Consider the following 20,448-nt stretch of genomic DNA (forward strand, 5'->3'; position numbering starts at 1 on the left):
TTTGTTATATGCAAAAATAGAAGATTGGGTTGCAAACATATGCGAACTGCTGCATTTGAAGACAGTTTTATGTGGTTCAGTGATGCTCGTTCAAGAAACATTCCTATCAATGCCACTCATTCAAGAAAATGTGAGGTTTCTAAACTCTCTTGGGACCTCCGTCAATGGGACAAGTGGACAGACATAAAGACAGACGTTGGATTTTACGTTTATTTATTTAATACAGCTTTTTTCTGGTTTAAAAAAAACAGAACAGTTTGAACAGAAACCTTGACAACCTTTAAGAAGAATCTGGATGCGATATTGGGACAGCTTAGCTATTAGCTTAACAAACAGGCTTGATGAACTGAATGGTCTCCTTTAGTTTGTTAAATTTCTTACATTCTTATGTTTTAGAACAACAAAAAAGTTAAAGAAATCTAAAAGAAACAATACACCAGTAAAATAAGCACCAGTATAAGTTAAACAATCTACAAAAGTATTGCCAGTAACAACAGTAAGCAAAACAGTACAATCACCAAAACAGTAAATCATTCAAAAGAATGCAAAACTAAATCGGTATGTTTTACTTAAAACTGAATGCCATCTGGTGTCCTAGAAGACTCTTGCACAAGTGAGACCATAAAAACTAAAGTCCACCTCCCCAGGAGCCTTTGTTCTCAGCCAAGGATCAGATAAATAGCCCAAGCCAGCAGATCTCAGAGTATACCTTCAAAGCAGGCCTGAAGTATAAGAAGCATTTTAAAATCAATCCAATATTTAAAGGGTAGCTTTAACACCAGTAATGGGACCCCTCTTAGAAGATCTAGCAAGTTACTTTTAACTAAGGCCTTCCTGGATAGACCAGACAAGAGAGAACGGCAATTGTCAAGCATCAGACTGACAAAGAAAAGGGTGAACCTTGGTAATATTTCTTAGATAAATAAAATGCTGTTCAAGTAACATAAATCATATGAGCCTCAAAGCTAAGGGTTCAGTCTAACTTTATAAATAATGTTAGAGACAAAGAATTACAGTTATTTTTAAGGGATGTTTAAGAAGAGTGGTCAAAAGAAAGGCAAAAGTTCAAAGTGCTGAGTTGAAAAGTAACCAGAAATCTGAACCAAAACATTAAACAAAATTCATAGTCAACATTCAAATGAAACTGTACCCAAACTAAGCTTTACATATTCTTTATTTGTTGTTGTTGAATTGACATTGACTCACACCATGCTGCATCTCAGTTCAAATACATATGCTGTGGTAACAGCTGGTGGCCAGCCATGAACATGCAACATCTGGCTCAGAAGCAATCACCTTGTAACATCAGGTAAAGGAGTAACTCCATTAGTTTGTTGGCCACCAGCAGTTACCACAGTGTGAATCTTTGAAATCAGATGTTTTGTGGTGCAAATCTATGACAGTTCAGTTGTGCTCTGATATATTTTCATCATAACCATTCGTGTCTTTTTAACCAAAGTTTAGATGCTGTCTCCAGGGCACTGCCATATTTTATGATGCAATAACATCACTCATTCCATCAAAGTCAGGGAATATTTACTGTAAACAGTACAGCAGCAGCCATGCAAAATAATACTAATAAATGGTGGGTTCCATTGAAAAACAAAAAAAATTGAAGGTTACAAAATAATAATATTCAAACCATTAAATAATGCAATACTCTAACTCCACAATGACATCATTCCAGCCTATGAAGTTTCACCTGAGAAGCTTACACTGAGGTTTCCCATAAGATGGAAGCTTGCAATGAAAGATGAATAGCCTTTTTTAAAAAGAAATGACTCCCTGATAGAAAAAGAAGCACTGGAACTACAGTGTGCCATCATTAAATTCTATAAATACACTGAAGAGAAGAAAGTTTAACCTATTATTTTATCAAAACCCTTAGCCTAAAAAATTAGGTCACAAGGAGTTGCAGCTACTAGAATGAAGAAGTTACACCATCTTGTTGATGCTTATTTTTAAACTTTGCAACAGAATTGATTCACTCCTTTGTGAGCACTCTAAAGAGGAGTCATTCTGAATGCTGGTGTCTTCAACCAGGCAAATTTGGATCTAATGGCATGTTCCTTTTGTGGACACAGCAAGCTGGACTGACTGTATTCAAATGTTAAAGCATTTAAATGTAACCCTTTGGTATATCTGGATAGGTCTCACCATCTTATTGCCACCTACAGGCCTATCAACTAGAAGCTCATCATTAAAGAAGCCAGAAATTCTTACATGTGTTTGAGGAGTTAACTGTTTCTTTATTTCATGTAGATATATCTTATATACTGTATACTTTTTTCTTTTAGCATCTGTAAAGCTTTAATTTCCTCTTGGGGACAAATTAAGTATATCTAATCTAATCTTGGGCGGCACGGTGGCACAGTGGTAGCACTGCTGTCTCACAGTAAGGAGACCTGGGTTCGCTTCTTGGGTCCTCCCTGCGTGGAGTTTGCATGTTCTCCCTGTGTCTGTGTGGGTTTCCTCTGGGTGCTCTGGTTTCCTCCCACAATCCAAAGACATGTAGGTTAGGTGTATTGGCGATCCTAAATTGTCCCTAGTGTGTGCTTGGTGTGTGTGCGCCATGCTGTGGGCTGGCGCCCTGCCTAAGATTTGTTCCTGCCTTGCGCCCTGTGTTGGCCGGGATTGGCTCCAGCAGACCCCCGTGACCCTGTGTTAGGATATAGCGGATTGGACAATGACTGACTGACTAATCTAATCTCTAATTGTAGCTGCTTAAATTTATGAAAATCAATACAAAATTTTAAAGAAGCACCGCAAACTTAATTATTTAAACAAGCAATGAGGCTATCCAGCAAGAACATTGTGTCAAACTGAGTGTTTAGATAGTTATCCCTTGAATATTTACTTATAATTGTAAAAGAAATTGCATGTGAAACTAACAAAGACATAATTTTGAACAAAGTAAAAGAGCATGTAATATCAAAATGGCCAATATGTTTTCCAAATGACACCATAAAATCATATTCTACATTATAATTTTTTTTTGCATTGATATAGTGCTTTTCTCACTACTTAAAGCACTTAACAATTGTAGGTTAAGGGCCTTTCTCAAGGGCCCAACAGAGCAGAGTCCCTTTTGGCATTTTACGGGATTCAACCCTGCAACCTTCTGATTACCAGTGCAGATCCCTAGCCTCAGAGCCACCACTCTCTCTCTGTCACAAGGTTTTAACTCACCACTAAAAAAGATGGTGTTTTGTGGGATTTTCGTGTGGTTATAATTACACAACTGCAATGCAAAACAGAGCATACAATGCTCACTGCAGAATGATATGTGTAGAATTTATTTGACATTAATTCTTCTGTTTTGTACAGTATTCACTCTTTATCAAATTTTCTTCAAAATATCAAACATCGTATACATCTCTCCAATGGAGAAGTGGTGCTAGTAGGCCTATGAACGGTGAAGTGCCTGTCAGTTGTAATACTGGATATTATATAGCAAAGATGACAGCATAATTTAACTAGGCGTGTATATACATTTTAGGAGAAAATGATTTATACAGGGCTTGTCAGGAGAACTGGCAAATGGTACAGAGCCACTGTGTTGGGAGCCTGCATCTTCCACAGACATGGCAATCGCTCTTTGGGACACTCTTCGGCATGTCGTCCCTTTGGGGGAAGTACCAAAAGAGATTACATAACTTACTCTATATACACACAAACACACACACACACACAATGGACTGAATAAATGAATATGGATTGCCATCTTTGTCCATCAATATATATTCAAACCATAATAACACAATAAAAGCATGCTTTCAAAATGGTTTGAAAATTTATTAAAAACCTCTCATTTACCTAAGTGCTAGCTGTGTTACCTGTCTTCACCTGGGAAACTTCCTTAGAAAATGGGCCTCAGTTAAAGTACTGAAGGTAAATCGGATATAGCAGAAGCACTATGTATGTAAGCTGGGGATAACATTACTAGTTCACTGGTGCTCCTTACTCCTCAGCATGCAACATACAATTGTGTATGAATGAAAAATTCCTGTCATATGTCAATTTGTGCTTTTCATACTGGCTGATTTTGGCTTTTGTTGATGGTCATTGCAAAATGCAGTTTTACAAGGCATTGTATTATTCGAATCGAAACAGGTCATTAGTAGAAATAACACAAATTTTTGACATAAACCCAGTTTCACCCTGTAGCACCATCCTGCAAAAATGGTAGCTTCAATCACATTTGATTGTAACACTGAATCCACTGTTTGTATATGTAAAGTATGTGTGCATATACGTACAGTATATATATATATATATATATATATATATATATATATATATATATATATATATATATATATATATATATTATATACACACACACTTATATATACTGTATATATATATAGATACATACATGCATACACACATACTTCCATAATGCACAGTACACAGACACTGTATATATACATTTTTATGTTTGTTATTAAATATACTATATATTTTGCATGCTATATATATTTTATTTTTGCACTGTATTTTTGTCAACTGTTCTAAGGACACATGCAAGTACGAATTTCATTGTTCTATGTAGAGTACACATAACAACAAACATGAACTTGTTATATTCTGAGATGGTGCTCTTTTGTGTTGGAGTGGGATTACAAAATGGAGACCAACAGAAATCACCTGCTTTGTGAACATCATCAGCAGATTTGGTCTTGGTGGTCATATGTAAGAAATGGATGAAGTGGATTAAGGTGGGTCTAAATGCCAAGCTAGGGTTCACTTTCAGGACTAGCTATATTCTGCATTTCTTTGCACCACAACAAACACAAACAGTACCAGATGATTAACTGATTTATTTCAAAATTTTGAATTTAGTATATCTTCCAAAGAGCCTATAAAGAAGTAATTTATTACTTTTTTCCTGATTTTAGAAACAATGAAGAAACAATGCTTAAATCCTAATTTTTTCAATAAGGAAAGAGCTAGTAAATTTATACTTGACAAAAAAGCATTGGCATAAAATGTAAGGTTGCTCATTTACTGACAGATCTCTGAAGGTCTTATCATTATTAGTGAGGCTTGGCAGTTTCCATGACAGAGGGTGTTCCAGTAAATGTAGCCCTTTCCATTCAGCTGCACCGTCAAGCAATTGTCATACCACCAGCCACCATGATGTGCGGAGGCACAGTTTCCACTGCTACGATCTTGGTCTTTGTCCTTAGTGGAGAACTTCATATTGTCATGAATTATACTGCCTTCAATCATATAATCAGGAGCCGTTCCAGAGTACTGTCCAAGTCGCAGCGCATAGCCTCTTGACTCCTCATCCAAGCTGAAAGTGTCATAGTCGGCATACCTGACATCAGTCTTTGTGACATTAAGCACAATTCGTGCCTTGTATGCACGCTGGGTGGTTAGTTTGTGGATGTATTCATTTCCCAGCCAGTGATCTTCCTCAATATTGCCAAACCCATACTTATAAGTAGTCCAGGATTCCCTCCACTCAATTTCTGAAGAAACAGAGTTTTTCTGGATCACTGTCCACTTCAGATTGTCCACAGTTATACAGTAGACCACCAGGGGATGTGAATTTCTAGGCTGGATTACATAAACCCCATCAGGGTAATTGGGAGGAAAGGCACCACAATCGCAAGGGTAAACTGTAAAGAAAGTTGTAAAAATACCTTCAGTTTTGTCCTAAGTATGAAAAGAAAAATATGAAATTTTCCAGGCTCACAGAATTGTCCTTCATACAAACATATGATTAGTCTGCCATGCACATCATAACATTCTTAATCTGTATCATCCAATGCAGGATATAAGGAGGTCAGAGCATACCCTAGTCACATTATGTGCAAGGCAGGAAACAGCCCTGGACAGGACACCAGTCTATCACAGGAACCAGATAAACACACACGCACACTCAAACCAGGTTAGTATGGAATTTCTACTCAACCTAACATGTTTGGGGATGTGGGATGAAAATTAGAGCACTTAAAGGAAAATCAACCCACAAATAGGAAGAATGTGCAGACTCCACATGGACAATCACCAAGAAATTTGAACCCAGGTAGTATGTCATCCACTGCACCACCATGCCACCCTCTATTTTACATTAACACAAGGAATTAAAGAGAGTACGCAGTGTGGAAATAATAATACTATGCATTAGTTCTGGATGCCACTACATATGCACACCTCATTCAAGTTCTTCAATGTCTCTTGGTCACTCACTCTTTTTCTAGGTTTTGGTTTGTGGACTTATACAAACACAGAGGACTTATGCAAGCAAAGGACACCCAGTTACTAATAATACTACTTCAAGATCATTTTGGAAAAACAAGATAAACAGGTAGAAGATGTGGGAAAACTGTCAAAAGGTAAATGGACAGTAGCATATGAGGCAAAACATAAACAAAGAAAAGCATGAAGACTGAGGCATATTCAGGTATAATGGCCAACATATAAATGAAACAACATAAAAGCAAAAACCCACAGAAGACAAGGATGGAGTAAAAAACACAAGAAATAGTACAAAATAACTGAAAGACGCCTAGTTAAGAGGCAATTTAAGAGCATGCATTAATACAAGAACAATTTGGATTGAAGCAGGTCGCAGGTAATGACAGAATAACTACCTTGCTTTGCATGCATGTATTCAAACATCCATCCATCCACTATCCAACCCATTATATCCTAACTACAGGGTCACGGGGGTCTGCTGGAGCCAAACCCAGCCAACACAGGGCACAAGGCAGGAAACAAACCCTGGGCAGGACGACAGCCCACCGCACGGCTGTATTCAAACATTACATGTAAAATCTGGAAAATAGCACTCTAGGTCCTCAGCTATATTTTTGCAGAAATTAGGACCTGTAGTCAAGAGCGCCAAAATATGGATGTTCCCATTCTGAAATTAAGCACCAAGCAAGGAATACTTTCTTTAAGTTCAGAATGAGGTGACTTTGCACAGCTGCATTTTCTGTCCAGAGTTATTGCAACCAGAAATTGATATGTCAAAATATTCTTCTAATTTTGATCTGTTAGATAAAAAACAACTAGATGTGCAGAGTATGTGGAATAACCAACTTTAATGAAAAGATATAAACCAACGAATAAAAAAGATTTAATGAGTCTCAACAATAGAAAATTATTTTTCTTTTTAGAAAAGTGATTGTGCCCAATGGTCCTGTGATAATCAAAAAGTTTTGATGTGGATTATTTTAAGATACAGTCATTCTGATTTATGTTTCACTAGTCATGGTCCCTGTTGAAGACCGGTAACAGAATAATTTAAAAATATTTGCTATCTCTTGCTCTTTCAGCATCTTTCCTCTGTATTTGTGTGTGTGTCTGAACCTCTCATCTCTGGCATCTTCCTGCAAAGCCTGCTTCTCAGTCTCTGTCATTATGTTCAAGGCTCCTTTCTCACCTTCTGTCTGGTTTCATACTTTCCATCTTTGTAGGTTACTCTCTCAGTATGGCCTTTACTCCTCCTTATGCATCTCACACTCACACTTCCTCTTTCTTCACAGCACCAAAGCCAAACTGACAAATCAGATTGCTCTGAGGGACTGGACATGCAGATCTTTACATTTAATTATATAGTATATAAGATGTTGATTTGGAGAAAGACTTTAAAGGATTTTTGTTATCCTAGCCACTTTACATTGATGTTTACCTTGAAAGCTGTACTGAAGCAGATACATTATAGTTTTAAAGGAAAAATCCATCTAAGATTATAATATATTATCTGTTACTTATCAGAATTGTAGTGATGGCCAAGAAAAAAATTAACTCCATGTTTATATGGAAAATGTATCAAAAATATCAAAATTCATGACAGAGTGGACTTAAATGGGGACCAATACTGAAAAACAGCAAGCAATATGAAAAACAATTCTCAAAATACTCATGTTGCATAATTGAAGTATCAGGAATAAAGTTGTTTGCTCAAAAGACGTTAATCTTGGCTAAAATATTGGTAAATAAACCAATTATGGAAAGTGCTCATGTAAGAAACACAATCCAAAAGGAATCAAGCCTTTGAATTGCCTCTGCCCTCATTGGCTAGTTAGGACTTCCTGTTTGTTTGTTTTTTATCAGTAACCTGTAAACCTCCATTGATTAAGTGAATAATCTGCATGTTGAAGCACCTCAGATATTCACAGAAGGTTTAACTTGAAATCTCCGATTGTACACTTCTCTCTGTCCTCATACAGCAATGTTGTTGTCACATGAAGTGCAATGGTGGCCAATGAATGAACTATTAGAATGGAGGCCTCATGACCAATGGATGAGGAGGTATGGCAGGTGTTCATTATAAAACCTCAGTCCTGTTTGAATGCACTTCTCTGTAATGCATAAGAGTATTTTTCTGGGAAGTAGTTTATTTTACAGTATTTTAATCAAAATACAAGTGTTAAAAACTTTGTGAGATTACAATTGGATCCTAGAAATTTGTAATGAATAATCTGAGTTTTTTTTCTTTGATGTTTACATATTTTTTGTAGTTTTTCAAGGTGAGTATCCATTTAAGTTCATCATATCAGGAATTTTGTGATCTCTGGTCTCTATGAAAACAAGATTACAAGTTTTTCTCGGCTATTACCACAAACAATGCAGGGTAAATAACAAATAAACTTTAAAAAATCATTTTTGGGTGGAGTATATAAGACCAAAATGTAATTTTGCTTTTCTTTTGCTTACTTATCTGTATAACTAGGTACACTGCTTAAAACATAAGATGTCATCATCAGGACTGGTAAACTGAGCCAAAGAGATATGCTGGTCATCAAGGGAAAAAGCTTACCAGTCCTGCTTCTTCCAATGCGCAGATTGTGAACCTTGATAGCGTCATCATGCAGAAGATTGGCATTTGCTACGTTGATTTGCAGAGCGTCTGACTGTATGACGTGGGCCACTGCTGTCAGAAAAAGGACAGCCAGTATGTTTATAACAGCATCTAGGGAAACAAAGTATTTCATTCAAAGGTGGGCAATAGAGAAACAATCACATTTCAATTTCCTGAAAGATAACCCCATGTGTTTGCAATGCATGATGCCCAGAAATTCTTGAATGTGCCCGATATTATAGCACTTCACCCCATTACAAACAGCTTCATTTAATACTTGTCTCATTACTGCATCGGTCAAAATGAACTTGTTCTAATTACATTTCAGTCAGTTTGAGTCCTTAAGTGATTTGCCAATGCTGCCATGGGCACTGTATATTTATGAAGGACATTATCCATTGCCCTCGGACAACAGATGCTTTGCATAAGTGAAACAGTGTACGCAATCTTTACCGTCCAACTCTAACTGGCATAGTCTGATCTGTCTTCTCTGAACGTTACGTTATAAAGGTCCTCTTCTCAACCTCTATTTCAGATTCATAGACTTATGATCTCTCTTTCCAATTACACAAGCTAAAGCGAACAAACACTACCTTAAAGAAGACTACAAATTAAGTCAAATGTTAGGTTGACATACCCATCTCAGCTCAGCTGTAGTGCTTCTCTTATGATCAACGCATTTGTTCCGGTTATATAGAGAGCTCAGAAACATTCTTTCCATTATCATAAATTGTTTGGCCTCAGTTCAGACACCAGCCCTTTGAATCAACAGATCTTATCATATAATTATAAACTTTATGAGGGGCAGCACATGTAAAAAACAAATATTAACAATTTAGTATATTGCTTCGAAGATATGGAAAAGGTATTAAGACATTTTCCCTTGACATGAGTTGCGGGAGATGCTGCAGGGAAATTGGGTAAAAAGGCTACTCTTGCTTGTTATTCTTTTCCTATATGAATGCAGTGAGAGTGATAGATAGATAGATAGATAGATAGATAGATAGATAGATAGATAGATAGATAGATAGATAGATAGATAGATAGATAGATAGATAGATAGATAGATAGATAGATAGATAGATAGATAGATAGATAGATAGATCTTTAATTTCTCACTAGGGAGAAATTTAGCTTTTTACAGAAGCTGTTTAAATAAATGAATACATGTATAGATAGATAAGTGAATACATAAATACATACATACATACATACTATGATAGGTGGCAGGCCATTTATCCCGGCCAATACCCCCAGGCCGCCGGGTGGAGCTCTCCTTGCAGTTTGGAGGTATCCCGAATGCCAGCAGGGAATTATGGACATTGGAGTTTTCCTTTACAACACTGCTGGATACCACGGGGGCTGCTAGAAGGCGCTGCAGGGAGGAGCAGTAATTATTTTCCCTACGCCCCGGAAGTATGTCAGAGTCACATGAACAAGAGGAATGACGTGCTTCCGGGGTGAAGAAAAGGATTTTTTTCTGACCCGGAAGTGTTCCTAGTCACGTGGACAGAGAGGGCGAAACACTTTCAGGTCAAGGACTATAAAAGACTCAGAGAAACACCAGAGCGTTGAGCTGAGCTGGGTGGAAGGGTGGCAACGCGTCTGGGAGTGTGGAGGAATTGATTAGTGTTGTGATTATTGATTTATTATTGAGTATTGTGGAGTGGAGGGTGCTTTGTGCACTTTATTATTATAATAAATATTATTATTGGACTTTTATCTGGTGTCTGACGTCTGCTCTGAGGGTTCAAGGGGTCAACAGTGCTTCTATCTGTTACAATAAATACATACATACATAAATAAATAAATAAATAAAATCACACTTTGGTCTGAACACACATCAGAGAATACTTGCTGTTAAGTTGAATTTGTTCATTGTAGTTATTGGACTTCATTTATGGATATTAGGGCACAGCCAGGAATGTGAAGGTTTTCAGGTGGGGGGTTTATGGGCGTGGCATGGGTGTCCTCTTTGCCTCACGTGATTGTGACCTTTAACATACACTCAAGCAATCTGCTGCTGAGTGTGAAGCAGCTGGGTATAGGGTCAGCACCTCCAAGAATGAGGTCATGGTTCTCTCTTGGAAAAGAGTGGATTGCCCTCTCCAAGTGAGGGGGAAACAACTGCCGTTGGCGAAGGAGTTCAAGTACAGGGTGGCCCACGAAAAAGTAGCCCGCCTCCAATCGATCCCATGACGTTGCAAAGAGTGTACATGAATATGCTGCAACGGGCACAGAGATGTATTCACGCACAAGAGATCTCTTTCCGCATGTTCTGTAAATGTGAATACCAAATATGATATTTTTTCTCTTCACCACGTAATGCAGTCGTTTAGGTGGAGGCAGGCCACTTTTTCGTGGGCCACCCTGTATCTTGAGATCCTGTTCACGAGTAGTGGAAAATTGTAATGCGAGATTGACATGCAGATTTGGGCAGTGGCAGCTGTTCTGCAGGCGCTATACCGGCCTGTGGTGGTGAAGAGGGAGCCGAGATTAAAGGCAAAATGATCTGTTAACCAATCGATCTGTATCCATGATTAATATCTCTGTGGTTATGAGTGGTGTATAATGATCAAAAGAATGCAATCACAAGAACAAATGACAGAAAGGAGGTTTCCTTGTAGGGTGGCTGGGCTTACATTCCATGACAGGGTGCAAAGCTCATGCTGCGTTCACATGCTCTTGGACTATTCACAGCTCTAAGCTGTGATGTTTTCACCTTTCCATTTTACTCCGTTCACATGGGTTTCCCATTGGACTATTCAGAGAAACACAAGGTCGCTGCTGATTTGTTACTTGGTCTGTAAAAAAAAAAAATTGAAAGATAAACGGCATTTTACTTGGAAATAAAGTGCAAAATAAATATTTCATGTCACTCCAAATTCAGTTCAATCAAAAAATGTAATTTCTGGCTGACCAGGTTGTATGCTTTATCAAAAATAATTAATTAAGGTGAAAGTTCAGTGCTACCTCACAACTTAGAAAATTTTAGTAGCTTTGTTTTGTTGGAATTGTACAACTTATAGCCCTGAATTCACAGGGCGTTCACATGGAAATTGCAAATTTTGAAACTCTTATTTATCCTCTGTCTGAGAGTATGTGAAGACAGCAGCAGCAAGAGTAGAGTTGTTGCTTCTCTGGATCAAGGGCAGCCAGTTGAAGTGGTTTGGACATGTGGTAAGGATGCATGCTGGGCAGCTTTACCTGGAGCTGCTCCAAGCACATCCCACTGGGCAGACACCCTATGGAAGGCCTCTGAAAGGATTCCATGTTGGCTGAATTGGGAACATCTAGCAATTCCCCAGAGAGTGCTGGAATCTGTAGCTGTAGACAGAGAAGTCTGAACAAACCTTATTGACTTACTGCCTCTGTGACCATCACCACGAAGAACAACTAAGAGGAGATAAGATGAGATGAGCAAGTGGGCATATCAACAAAGCAACATAGCAGCAAAGAGACATACTGTTATGTCTGCAATGTATCGATTTTACAACAGTGTGTGTTTGTTTGCTGTAAAGTGTTTAGGGTTAGATGGAATGGGTTTTCTGGAATAAACGCCTCTCTGAGACAAATTGCACCTGCCCGATCTCTTATTGTATGCAACACATATGTGTTGAAAAGACATAAGGGCATTCGTTAGTCTTTGTAATTTTTTATGTCATCCATCTGCACTGCTGAAACTGTGACTCTTCCACCAAATGCTTAACAATCAAACATTTCAAGGATCAGAGATTCTTTTGTGTAGTATGAAAAACACAAAACAAACAATGTTGCCACTTTCCCACTCATGAATAGTCTGAAACAAGTTGAACCCTTTACTCTTGTACATATATCTATGAGTAGTTACTTCTCAATGAAGCAAAAGGAAAAACCATAACCTACATAAAAATATCACATGGCAAGGATGTCTTTTGTACAGACAGCATTTGCTTTATTAACTATGTACTTTACCAATACTCAGAAATAAAGCCCAAATTTTCCTCTATATATATATATATATATATATATATATATATATATATATATATATATATATATATATATATATATATATATTTTATCTTTAATAAAATATACACTTTACTGGTTAAAATAATCTCACCCTTTGGAAATATGCTGAAAATGTTTTTTTTTTTCTAGTAGAGGTGGGAGCTGCTTAGCATGAAGCAGCCCCATTCACCATCTGTCCAAATAATACTTTGCTTTAAATCAGCAGCCACGTCAGGGGTAACAGGATGTCCTGCACAGGCTGGCACAAACTGACAGAAGAATTAGGCTTGTCATCTATATTGTATTAACAAAGCAGATGCAAACAGAGAAATATGTGATAAGATAGGATGAACAACATATGTGCTTCGAAATGTAGTATTAGACATGGGTGTTTTGGAAACTTATATGGATTATTTGTTTTATTTTTTAAGAAACTTCATTTTTACAGTAATAGATGAAACATTTACTTTCCAGAATCAAAATAAAGTTGCCTTCTCTGTTGTAAATGATAAGACAAGTAAATATTTGTTGTTTTATTTCAGACCTAACGACTAATGAGAATAAAGAGAATACACCATTATTCTGTTAATGGTATTCCTCTTTTCAGTGTTTTACTAGGTGGATCTGTGAAAGATTCAAAACATGATTCTGCCATCTCTTTTTTGACATACAGTATACTCATGTGAAAAGTTAAGTATACCACATAAAATTCTTTTTTTTTTTGTTTTAAATTCATGGGAACATATCAAAATTTAAATAAAGGTCAAACAGTATCTTTAGATAAAGGTAATATGATTGAAAGACAATGAAAATTTCACTTTCCAATAATGAACAGATATGCCATTTCTGTCTGTGAAAAAAGTAAGTCCACCCTTGGCTAAAATAGCTAGTATTGCCCCCTTCAAGTAGATATTTCCTGTAACTGTCTAGCAGCCTCTAACATCAGCTGGAAAGAAAGTTTTTCTTATTCCTCCATGTAGAATTCTCTCACCTTTGTGACAACTGAAGGGAGTCCTGCGTGCACAGCCCATTTTAAATTCCCTTGTCACTTCTTGATGGGATTCAGTTCTAGACTCTGACTTGGCCACTTCATTTCCCTCTGTTTATTCCTTTTCAGATATTCCCTGTTTGATTTACTGGAATGTCAAAGACCACCGCCATTTTGCAAGGTCCAATTTGGAATAAGCTTCAGTCCTTTAAATATTGGTCTCAAACTACTCTCAAGCATCCAGTGGCACAATGAAGAATTCCAACAGGATTCTATGATTGTGAGCTGCAGAGCAAAGCAGCAACAAACAGTCAGATTTCCACCACCATGCTTGTTATTTTTCAGATTCTTCGCTCAAATGATATCTTTTGGTTTTCACCAAATACATGTTCTGGTATTGCAGCCAAATAACTCAATTTTTGCCTAGTCTATCTAGAAGTTCTGGGCTTTGCCTAGGTGTTTACAAAAAAACTTGTTCTGATGTTTTTTCTGGACAGGAAATGTTAAACCTCACAAGAAAATAATAAAATGCTAGACCAATGGCGCAATTTGAATTAACACAATGTACATAATAAAATAAAATAGCCATTGACATTAGGAGAAAGGATTTTTGTCTATATCTCTCAAAAACACTGAGGTCTCTAAATGCTCCCTGTTTTTCCTAGTCCAATAGATTAAATTTTGTCCAGAATCTCCTTTTAATTCAGCTCACTTACTATCAGCTACTATGCTCTTTCTTGATCACTGATCAAGAAAAGTCAATAGATAGATAGATAGATAGATAGATAGATAGATAGATAGATAGATAGATAGATAGATAGATAGATAGATAGATACTTTATTAATCCCAAGGGGAAATTCACAAAAGGAAGGTCCCAAAAGTTCTGCACTCCTCCATGTTCCTTGGTCATTCGTTCCATGGGTCTGTGATTCTTTGTGAGAAATTCTGAAAAATTTGCCCTTAAAATGTTTTAAAAAAATGTCTTTGTGTTCTTGTTACGGTTTATTTTAAAGTAACAAGTGGAATCTACTGTAATAATTCCTCCCATATTTTTAGAAACTTTAATCATGTCCCCACTTAATCTCCTTTTATTTAAGCTATAAATGTTCACCTTCTTCAGTCTCCCCTCATAGTTTGTACTTCTTAGTTCAAGAATCAGCCTGGTTGCTCTCCTCTGGACTTTCTCTAGGGCTGCTATGTCTTTTTTGTAATGTGGTAAAGAAAACTGAACATAGTACTCAGTCTAAGTTAGTTACAGACATTCATGGCTGTCAAAATGTAGTGAACTCGTGATATTTAGGAAGCTTGAAACTGTACTGGCGGCACGGTGGCGCAGTGGGTAGTGCTGCTGCCTCGCAGTTGGGAGATCTGGGGACCTGGGTTCGCTTCCCGGGTCCTCCCTGCGTGGAGTTTGCATGTTCTCCCCGTGTCTGCGTGGGTTTCCTCCGGGCGCTCCGGTTTCCTAATTGGCCCTAGTGTGTGCTTGGTGTGTGGGTGTGTTTGTGTGTGTCCTGTGGTGGGTTGGCACCCTGCCCGGGATTGGTTCCTGCCTTGTGCCCTGTGTTGGCTGGGATTGGCTCCAGCAGACCCCCATGACCCTGTGTTCGGATTCAGCGGGTTGGAAAATGGATGGATGGAAATGAAAACTGTACTGAGGAAGTAAGAGAGAGTCATGTAAACCGTCATCCTCAATGATTCTTAAATCTGACATCCTAAAGGCAATGAGATCCAGTAGCTGTGGATGTTGTGTGTGACATGCTTTTTGGTTCAAAGTCTAGTAGTGTGACAGCAGTCTAATTTTGAGTTGGCGAGCATATAACACTTAACAACTGCCACTACTGAATCTCATTGCCTTGAGGATGTCAAGTAGGAATAGCAGGATTACATGGCCAAAACAACCCTACCTACCAACTATAACTCAAAGCAAAAGAATGTACTATTTTACTTATAATTGGAGAAAAAATTATTAATTTTACAAAGTATATATCAAAAGCTGTTTTAGAATCTGGACAAAATGTACTGATATTGCCAAAATTTACTGCAGCATGTTGAACTATTGCAACTTTTCCAGATATTTCAGTTTCTGTACCTCATTAAATCTAAATAGATGGATAGGGGAAGAAGCATCAGATCTGAAAAAAGCCTTCTTATTAGTATTGTAAGCATCACAGAAAAATAAAGACTTTGTTCACACCATCCAAGCATGGGCAACTGAGCTAGTTTATAAACGCTTTATATTGATTTACAAATGCAATATTGAAAATATAAATGACGAAGCTGAAAAGCAGACTTCTGTCTGCCACAAACATTTCTCAAGATAACAAAACAAGATATGAATTTGAGTGCAGGGCCATCTTAACAGCATTACAAGACCCCAGGCAAAGCAGTGCACTGGGGCCCCTACCTACACAACCACTCACAGGAATAAAAATGTAAATGGTTGATAAAATTAAACATATATTTATTGTATTGGTATTTACAACAAAACAAGTGTTTGAACATTAAAAAAACATGCTGCACAGAAAAGATTAATCAATACATACATTTGAACAATATAGCATGAGCTTTGAAAAACACAAAAATTTCAACATATAAAGGATATTCAATTGGCAAACCATACAGATAGAGATGGCACAGTATGAAATTACTAGGAATTATTTATTATTAATCAAGTGTTCAACACAAACATCTGCAAAATTTCTTTCCAGAGAATTGAGTTGAAGTGACGTTAACATATACGCTTTTAGGTTATGTAGTGCGTGACATCCATTCACATATACTGTATGCACATGAGGTTGCAGAGGTGACCGTGATACTACATCAGAGGTAAATGCCAATGTCCACTTGTAACACAGTAACAAATCTTTATAGTTTAGTATAGTATAGTATTTATTTATTGACAGCAAGTCACAATATACATAGATTAGCATGGAGCCCCTATGCTCATGGGGCTCCTGGGCAACTGCACAGCATGACCATGCGTTAAGACAGCCCTGTTTGAGTGAAGTATTTCTATAAGCCAGATTTTAAATATGGGGAATGTAACAAAACACAACTAGCATATTGAAAAAAAACTGAAATTTGAGAACCACTAAAGAGATGATACTATAAAATGCATTGCTTCTTATTTCAAACAAAACAACAAATATAGTGCCTGTCCCCTAGCTCTAAAGGGCACATATTTAATACATAAGAAAGCCTAGTAAGCAGCTTTTATATGTCTGCTTAGAGCTATGCAAGCCCACAAGTCTTTAATCCATTTTAAAAATGTTCAGCATCTCCACTTCTACTTGCATGTTGTCCTGGAAGTAATAATTATTCATCTTTTTACGATGTTATAAGAAAGTATTAAGTCCTACTGAAATAAAGTGTCCCAAACATTATGGTGCCCTGAAATGGGGGAACCATGTATAAAAGGTGTTGTCATTTCTACCTAGTGTGACTGAAATGTATGCAAATACTTTTAAAATAAAGTCGGTAATGTGCACTTTAATCAAATCTGAATTGTTTGATTTGTAATTTTAAGTCATAAATCTGATTTTTATTTCAATGAATACGTTTAACAAGTATTTATTTAATTAGCAAAAATAAAAAGAAATGCAAATTCATCAGAAAGTAAAGAGTACATCAGGATTGTGTGAAGTGTAGAAGGCATTCCAAAACTCTGAAACTGTAACATCTGCTATGTCATCTACAATTCATTTTCTAAATCCGCTTAACCAGAACAGGGTCACAGAAAAGCTGGAGGCTATCCAAACAAACACTGGGGCCAAGATAGGCACAATCCCTTAACTGGACATCAGGCCATTGTAGGCAAAATACACAAATACACACACATACAAGCACATCAAGTGCCAAAGTAGAATTGCCACTCCACCTAAGTCGCATGTCTCTTGGAGAAAACTGGAGGACCCGGTGGAAACCCACATGGGAACGGGCAGAAAATGCAAACTCCATGCAGGAAGTACCTAGGACTTAAATCTCAGTCTCCCTGTTGAGGGGCAGCAAAATACCACTGCCCCACAATGGTGGCAGAGAAAGAAATATAACAAGATGAAATGTGGGACATAAAGCACAGAATTCAGTTGCACTTGCAAATGCTCCTGATGACACAATCTCTGTAGATATGAGAAAGGCAGCCGCTTTCATCATTTGTGTGTCCATGGCAATGCTGGATGTTGGGAATATCTTTGAATGTGGCTTTTTTATTAAATATATACTGTATATTATTAGCTCACCACTCTGAACTGGACAAATGGGTTACAAATTGGATGAATAAATGGATAGACTCTTATTAAGTATTTTACCCTATTAAAAAGGGACTTTATAAGAGGTTGTAGACATTCAAAAAGTGTTTATATTCCAAAGTGCCACCAAACGCTCTACATCTCTCTACAACTCAGCCATATGGAGATAAATTGGAGTATAAGGTTGAAACACCATAAATCATTCTTCCTGGAACTGTTCATTGATATGCCTGCCATAATTTAATCAATGTCAACAAGTGTGTTTGCTGAATCGAACTTTTGCAACAGATGCCAAGATAAACTCTTAACATGGCACACCTATTGCGTTGCCTTGCAGTTTGCCTATAAAAGGGCCCGCGTTCATCAGGAGTCAACAATCTCTTGCTTAAAAGACAACATTGCAATGCGTAAGTTGGTTGTTTAAAAACATGCAGTCTTAATATTTACTGTCTAGTATTCTAAAATATTTCAGCAGATTATTTAACAATTTAAATATTAATATTTGTTTTGTATTTTTTTTTTCATCTTGTTTAAATATTGTTCAGGACTTTTGCTCAAAACTACAGCACAATAAGGCTTTGCATAATATCATAAATTCAGATGTTTGACTTCAGGCCAAAAGCAGTCTGTGTGAGTTCTTATTGTTCTCTTTGCAGGGTTTCATGTTCATTTCGTGAGCTGCTTTGCAGTTCTCTTGGGTTTGTCCCAGTTATGCAGATCTTCTGTGGTTCTCAGCAAAGGTAGGTCTGTCATACAGTAGGTAAACTCGGAGACCAGGTTAATGTCTGGGCTGCTAACAAAGCAGATGTGGAATGGGAGGGCTAGTAACAGTTGCAGCATAATTAAGAAATCCGTGACTCTAAAAATCTTCCACTAAAACATTTTCTATCTGTCTAACCAACTGATAACTTGTAATGTTTAGAGTACAGCACATACTCTGTACTGTTCCCAGCTTAGATGTAGCTGTCTTGTAATTTTCATCAATACCTTTCTAAAACATTTGATATATTCCTAATATATTTTGCATTGCAAAACAGTAAAAAAAACTGCTTAACTATTTATCCATTCTAGAATGCTGTGCAATAGATAGATAGATAGATAGATAGATAGATAGATAGATAGATAGATAGATAGATAGATAGATAGATAGATAGATAGATAGATAGATAGATAGATAGATACTTTAATAATCCCAAGGGGAAATTCACAATTTGACAATTCACAAATTGCAACAGTTAATGATTACCTTTGCTATCTGATATGCCAAATTATTAGATGCAGTGTATTTACAGCAAGCCAACTTTATGGCAAAATCTTTAAGATGGCAATTAATGTTGCATTTTTGGTTCAGAGACAACAGAAATATACAATTAGATATCAAATATTAGAGATGAACTTTAACTTGAACTTTTACAATACAGAGGGCACCATCCCCATGGCAAATGCACCTCACTGTACAGTCTTAATTTAAAATCCTCCCCAGAGTATTTAGTAACATATATACTGGACCAGAGGCAGACCATCAAGAGTCTTGGCAAAACTTTGAAAAGAACTTCATCCTTTGAATATGTATGACTTGTGTGTATTATTTCAATTCATCTAAAAATTGTGTGCCTGGATTCTCAGACAACACTGCAAAACTCTAATGTATTTTTCATTATGTTTCCATCAGGACAGCAAGCTGATGTCATTGACACTACCAAAGGTTTGTACCTTATTTTATTTCAAAAATATTATTTCCACAATAAAAGCCAGTGTCACTGGTTTTGTGGTAGTCAGGGCTGTGGATATCACCCAGGAACAAAGAGTTATACTGTATTTACAAGTACGAAGACATTAGGGCACCACTGCCCCTTTTTAAGAGAGGTCCTCCCAATGTCAGTACCAGCTGCTGGTTTCCCTGGGGCTGCTTTCTTTTAATTATATCATTTGTTAACTTCAAGCATACCTCTGCTATTAATTCACTTCATACTTTAACTTGAACATTGCAAAATATAAATAATGAACCTATTTGAAACTGAATTAGTGTTACATTTTTATCTATATTATTTTGAAACATTAAACAAAGTGTAATTAATGTTACATTGAACACTGATACAGTGTTTAGTCCTTCAGTCTCCTAGGTGAAGGAGACTGAGATCCAGGCCCAGCAATAGGAATTTGCTAGTTCTCCTCGCATCTGTGCAAGTTTAGACTGACACCAGCAAAATGTTTTGGTATCAATAAAAGTTTTTAATGTTTATATTTTTTTACTTTTTTATTGAATTTCTAGAACCAGGCTTCCTATTCCAAGGTTGCTGGATATGCCTAATATTATACTCTCAGCCATTGGTAGTTTGAACCCCTATTATTTGACAAGTTGTAGTTTAAGTGGCTTCAGTACGTTTGACTCCTT

The 20,448-nt window shown here is 37.0% G+C and overlaps 2 protein-coding genes across 4 annotated transcripts in view; one reads left to right on the forward strand and one right to left on the reverse strand.

Moving 5' to 3' along the window:
• Positions 1-4,389: 4,389 nt before the first annotated feature.
• LOC114656573 (fibrinogen-like protein 1-like protein) overlaps positions 4,390-20,448 on the reverse strand; it is an 80,543-nt gene continuing 64,484 nt past the window's right edge. The window contains exons 1-2 of one of the 2 annotated variants that reach the window (XM_028808213.2): positions 8,783-8,980; positions 4,390-5,630 (exon numbers count right to left, since the gene is read on the reverse strand). In XM_028808213.2, coding sequence (XP_028664046.2) covers positions 5,008-5,630; positions 8,783-8,957 — 798 coding nt within the window. In that variant the 5' untranslated portion in view covers positions 8,958-8,980 and the 3' untranslated portion in view covers positions 4,390-5,007. Of the gene's footprint in view, positions 5,631-8,782; positions 8,981-20,448 lie in introns of those variants that run through there. The other variant, XM_051931336.1, reaches the window with a different exon arrangement.
• Positions 19,698-20,448, forward strand: part of LOC114656574 (fibrinogen-like protein 1-like protein) — a 37,983-nt gene continuing 37,232 nt past the window's right edge. For both annotated transcript variants that reach the window (XM_051931340.1, XM_028808214.2), the window contains exon 1: positions 19,698-19,758. In XM_051931340.1, coding sequence (XP_051787300.1) covers positions 19,713-19,758 — 46 coding nt within the window. In that variant the 5' untranslated portion in view covers positions 19,698-19,712. The remainder of the gene's footprint in view (positions 19,759-20,448) is intronic.

The sequence above is a fragment of the Erpetoichthys calabaricus genome, chromosome 8 (assembly GCF_900747795.2).
Source record: "Erpetoichthys calabaricus chromosome 8, fErpCal1.3, whole genome shotgun sequence".
Taxonomy (NCBI): domain Eukaryota; kingdom Metazoa; phylum Chordata; class Cladistia; order Polypteriformes; family Polypteridae; genus Erpetoichthys; species Erpetoichthys calabaricus.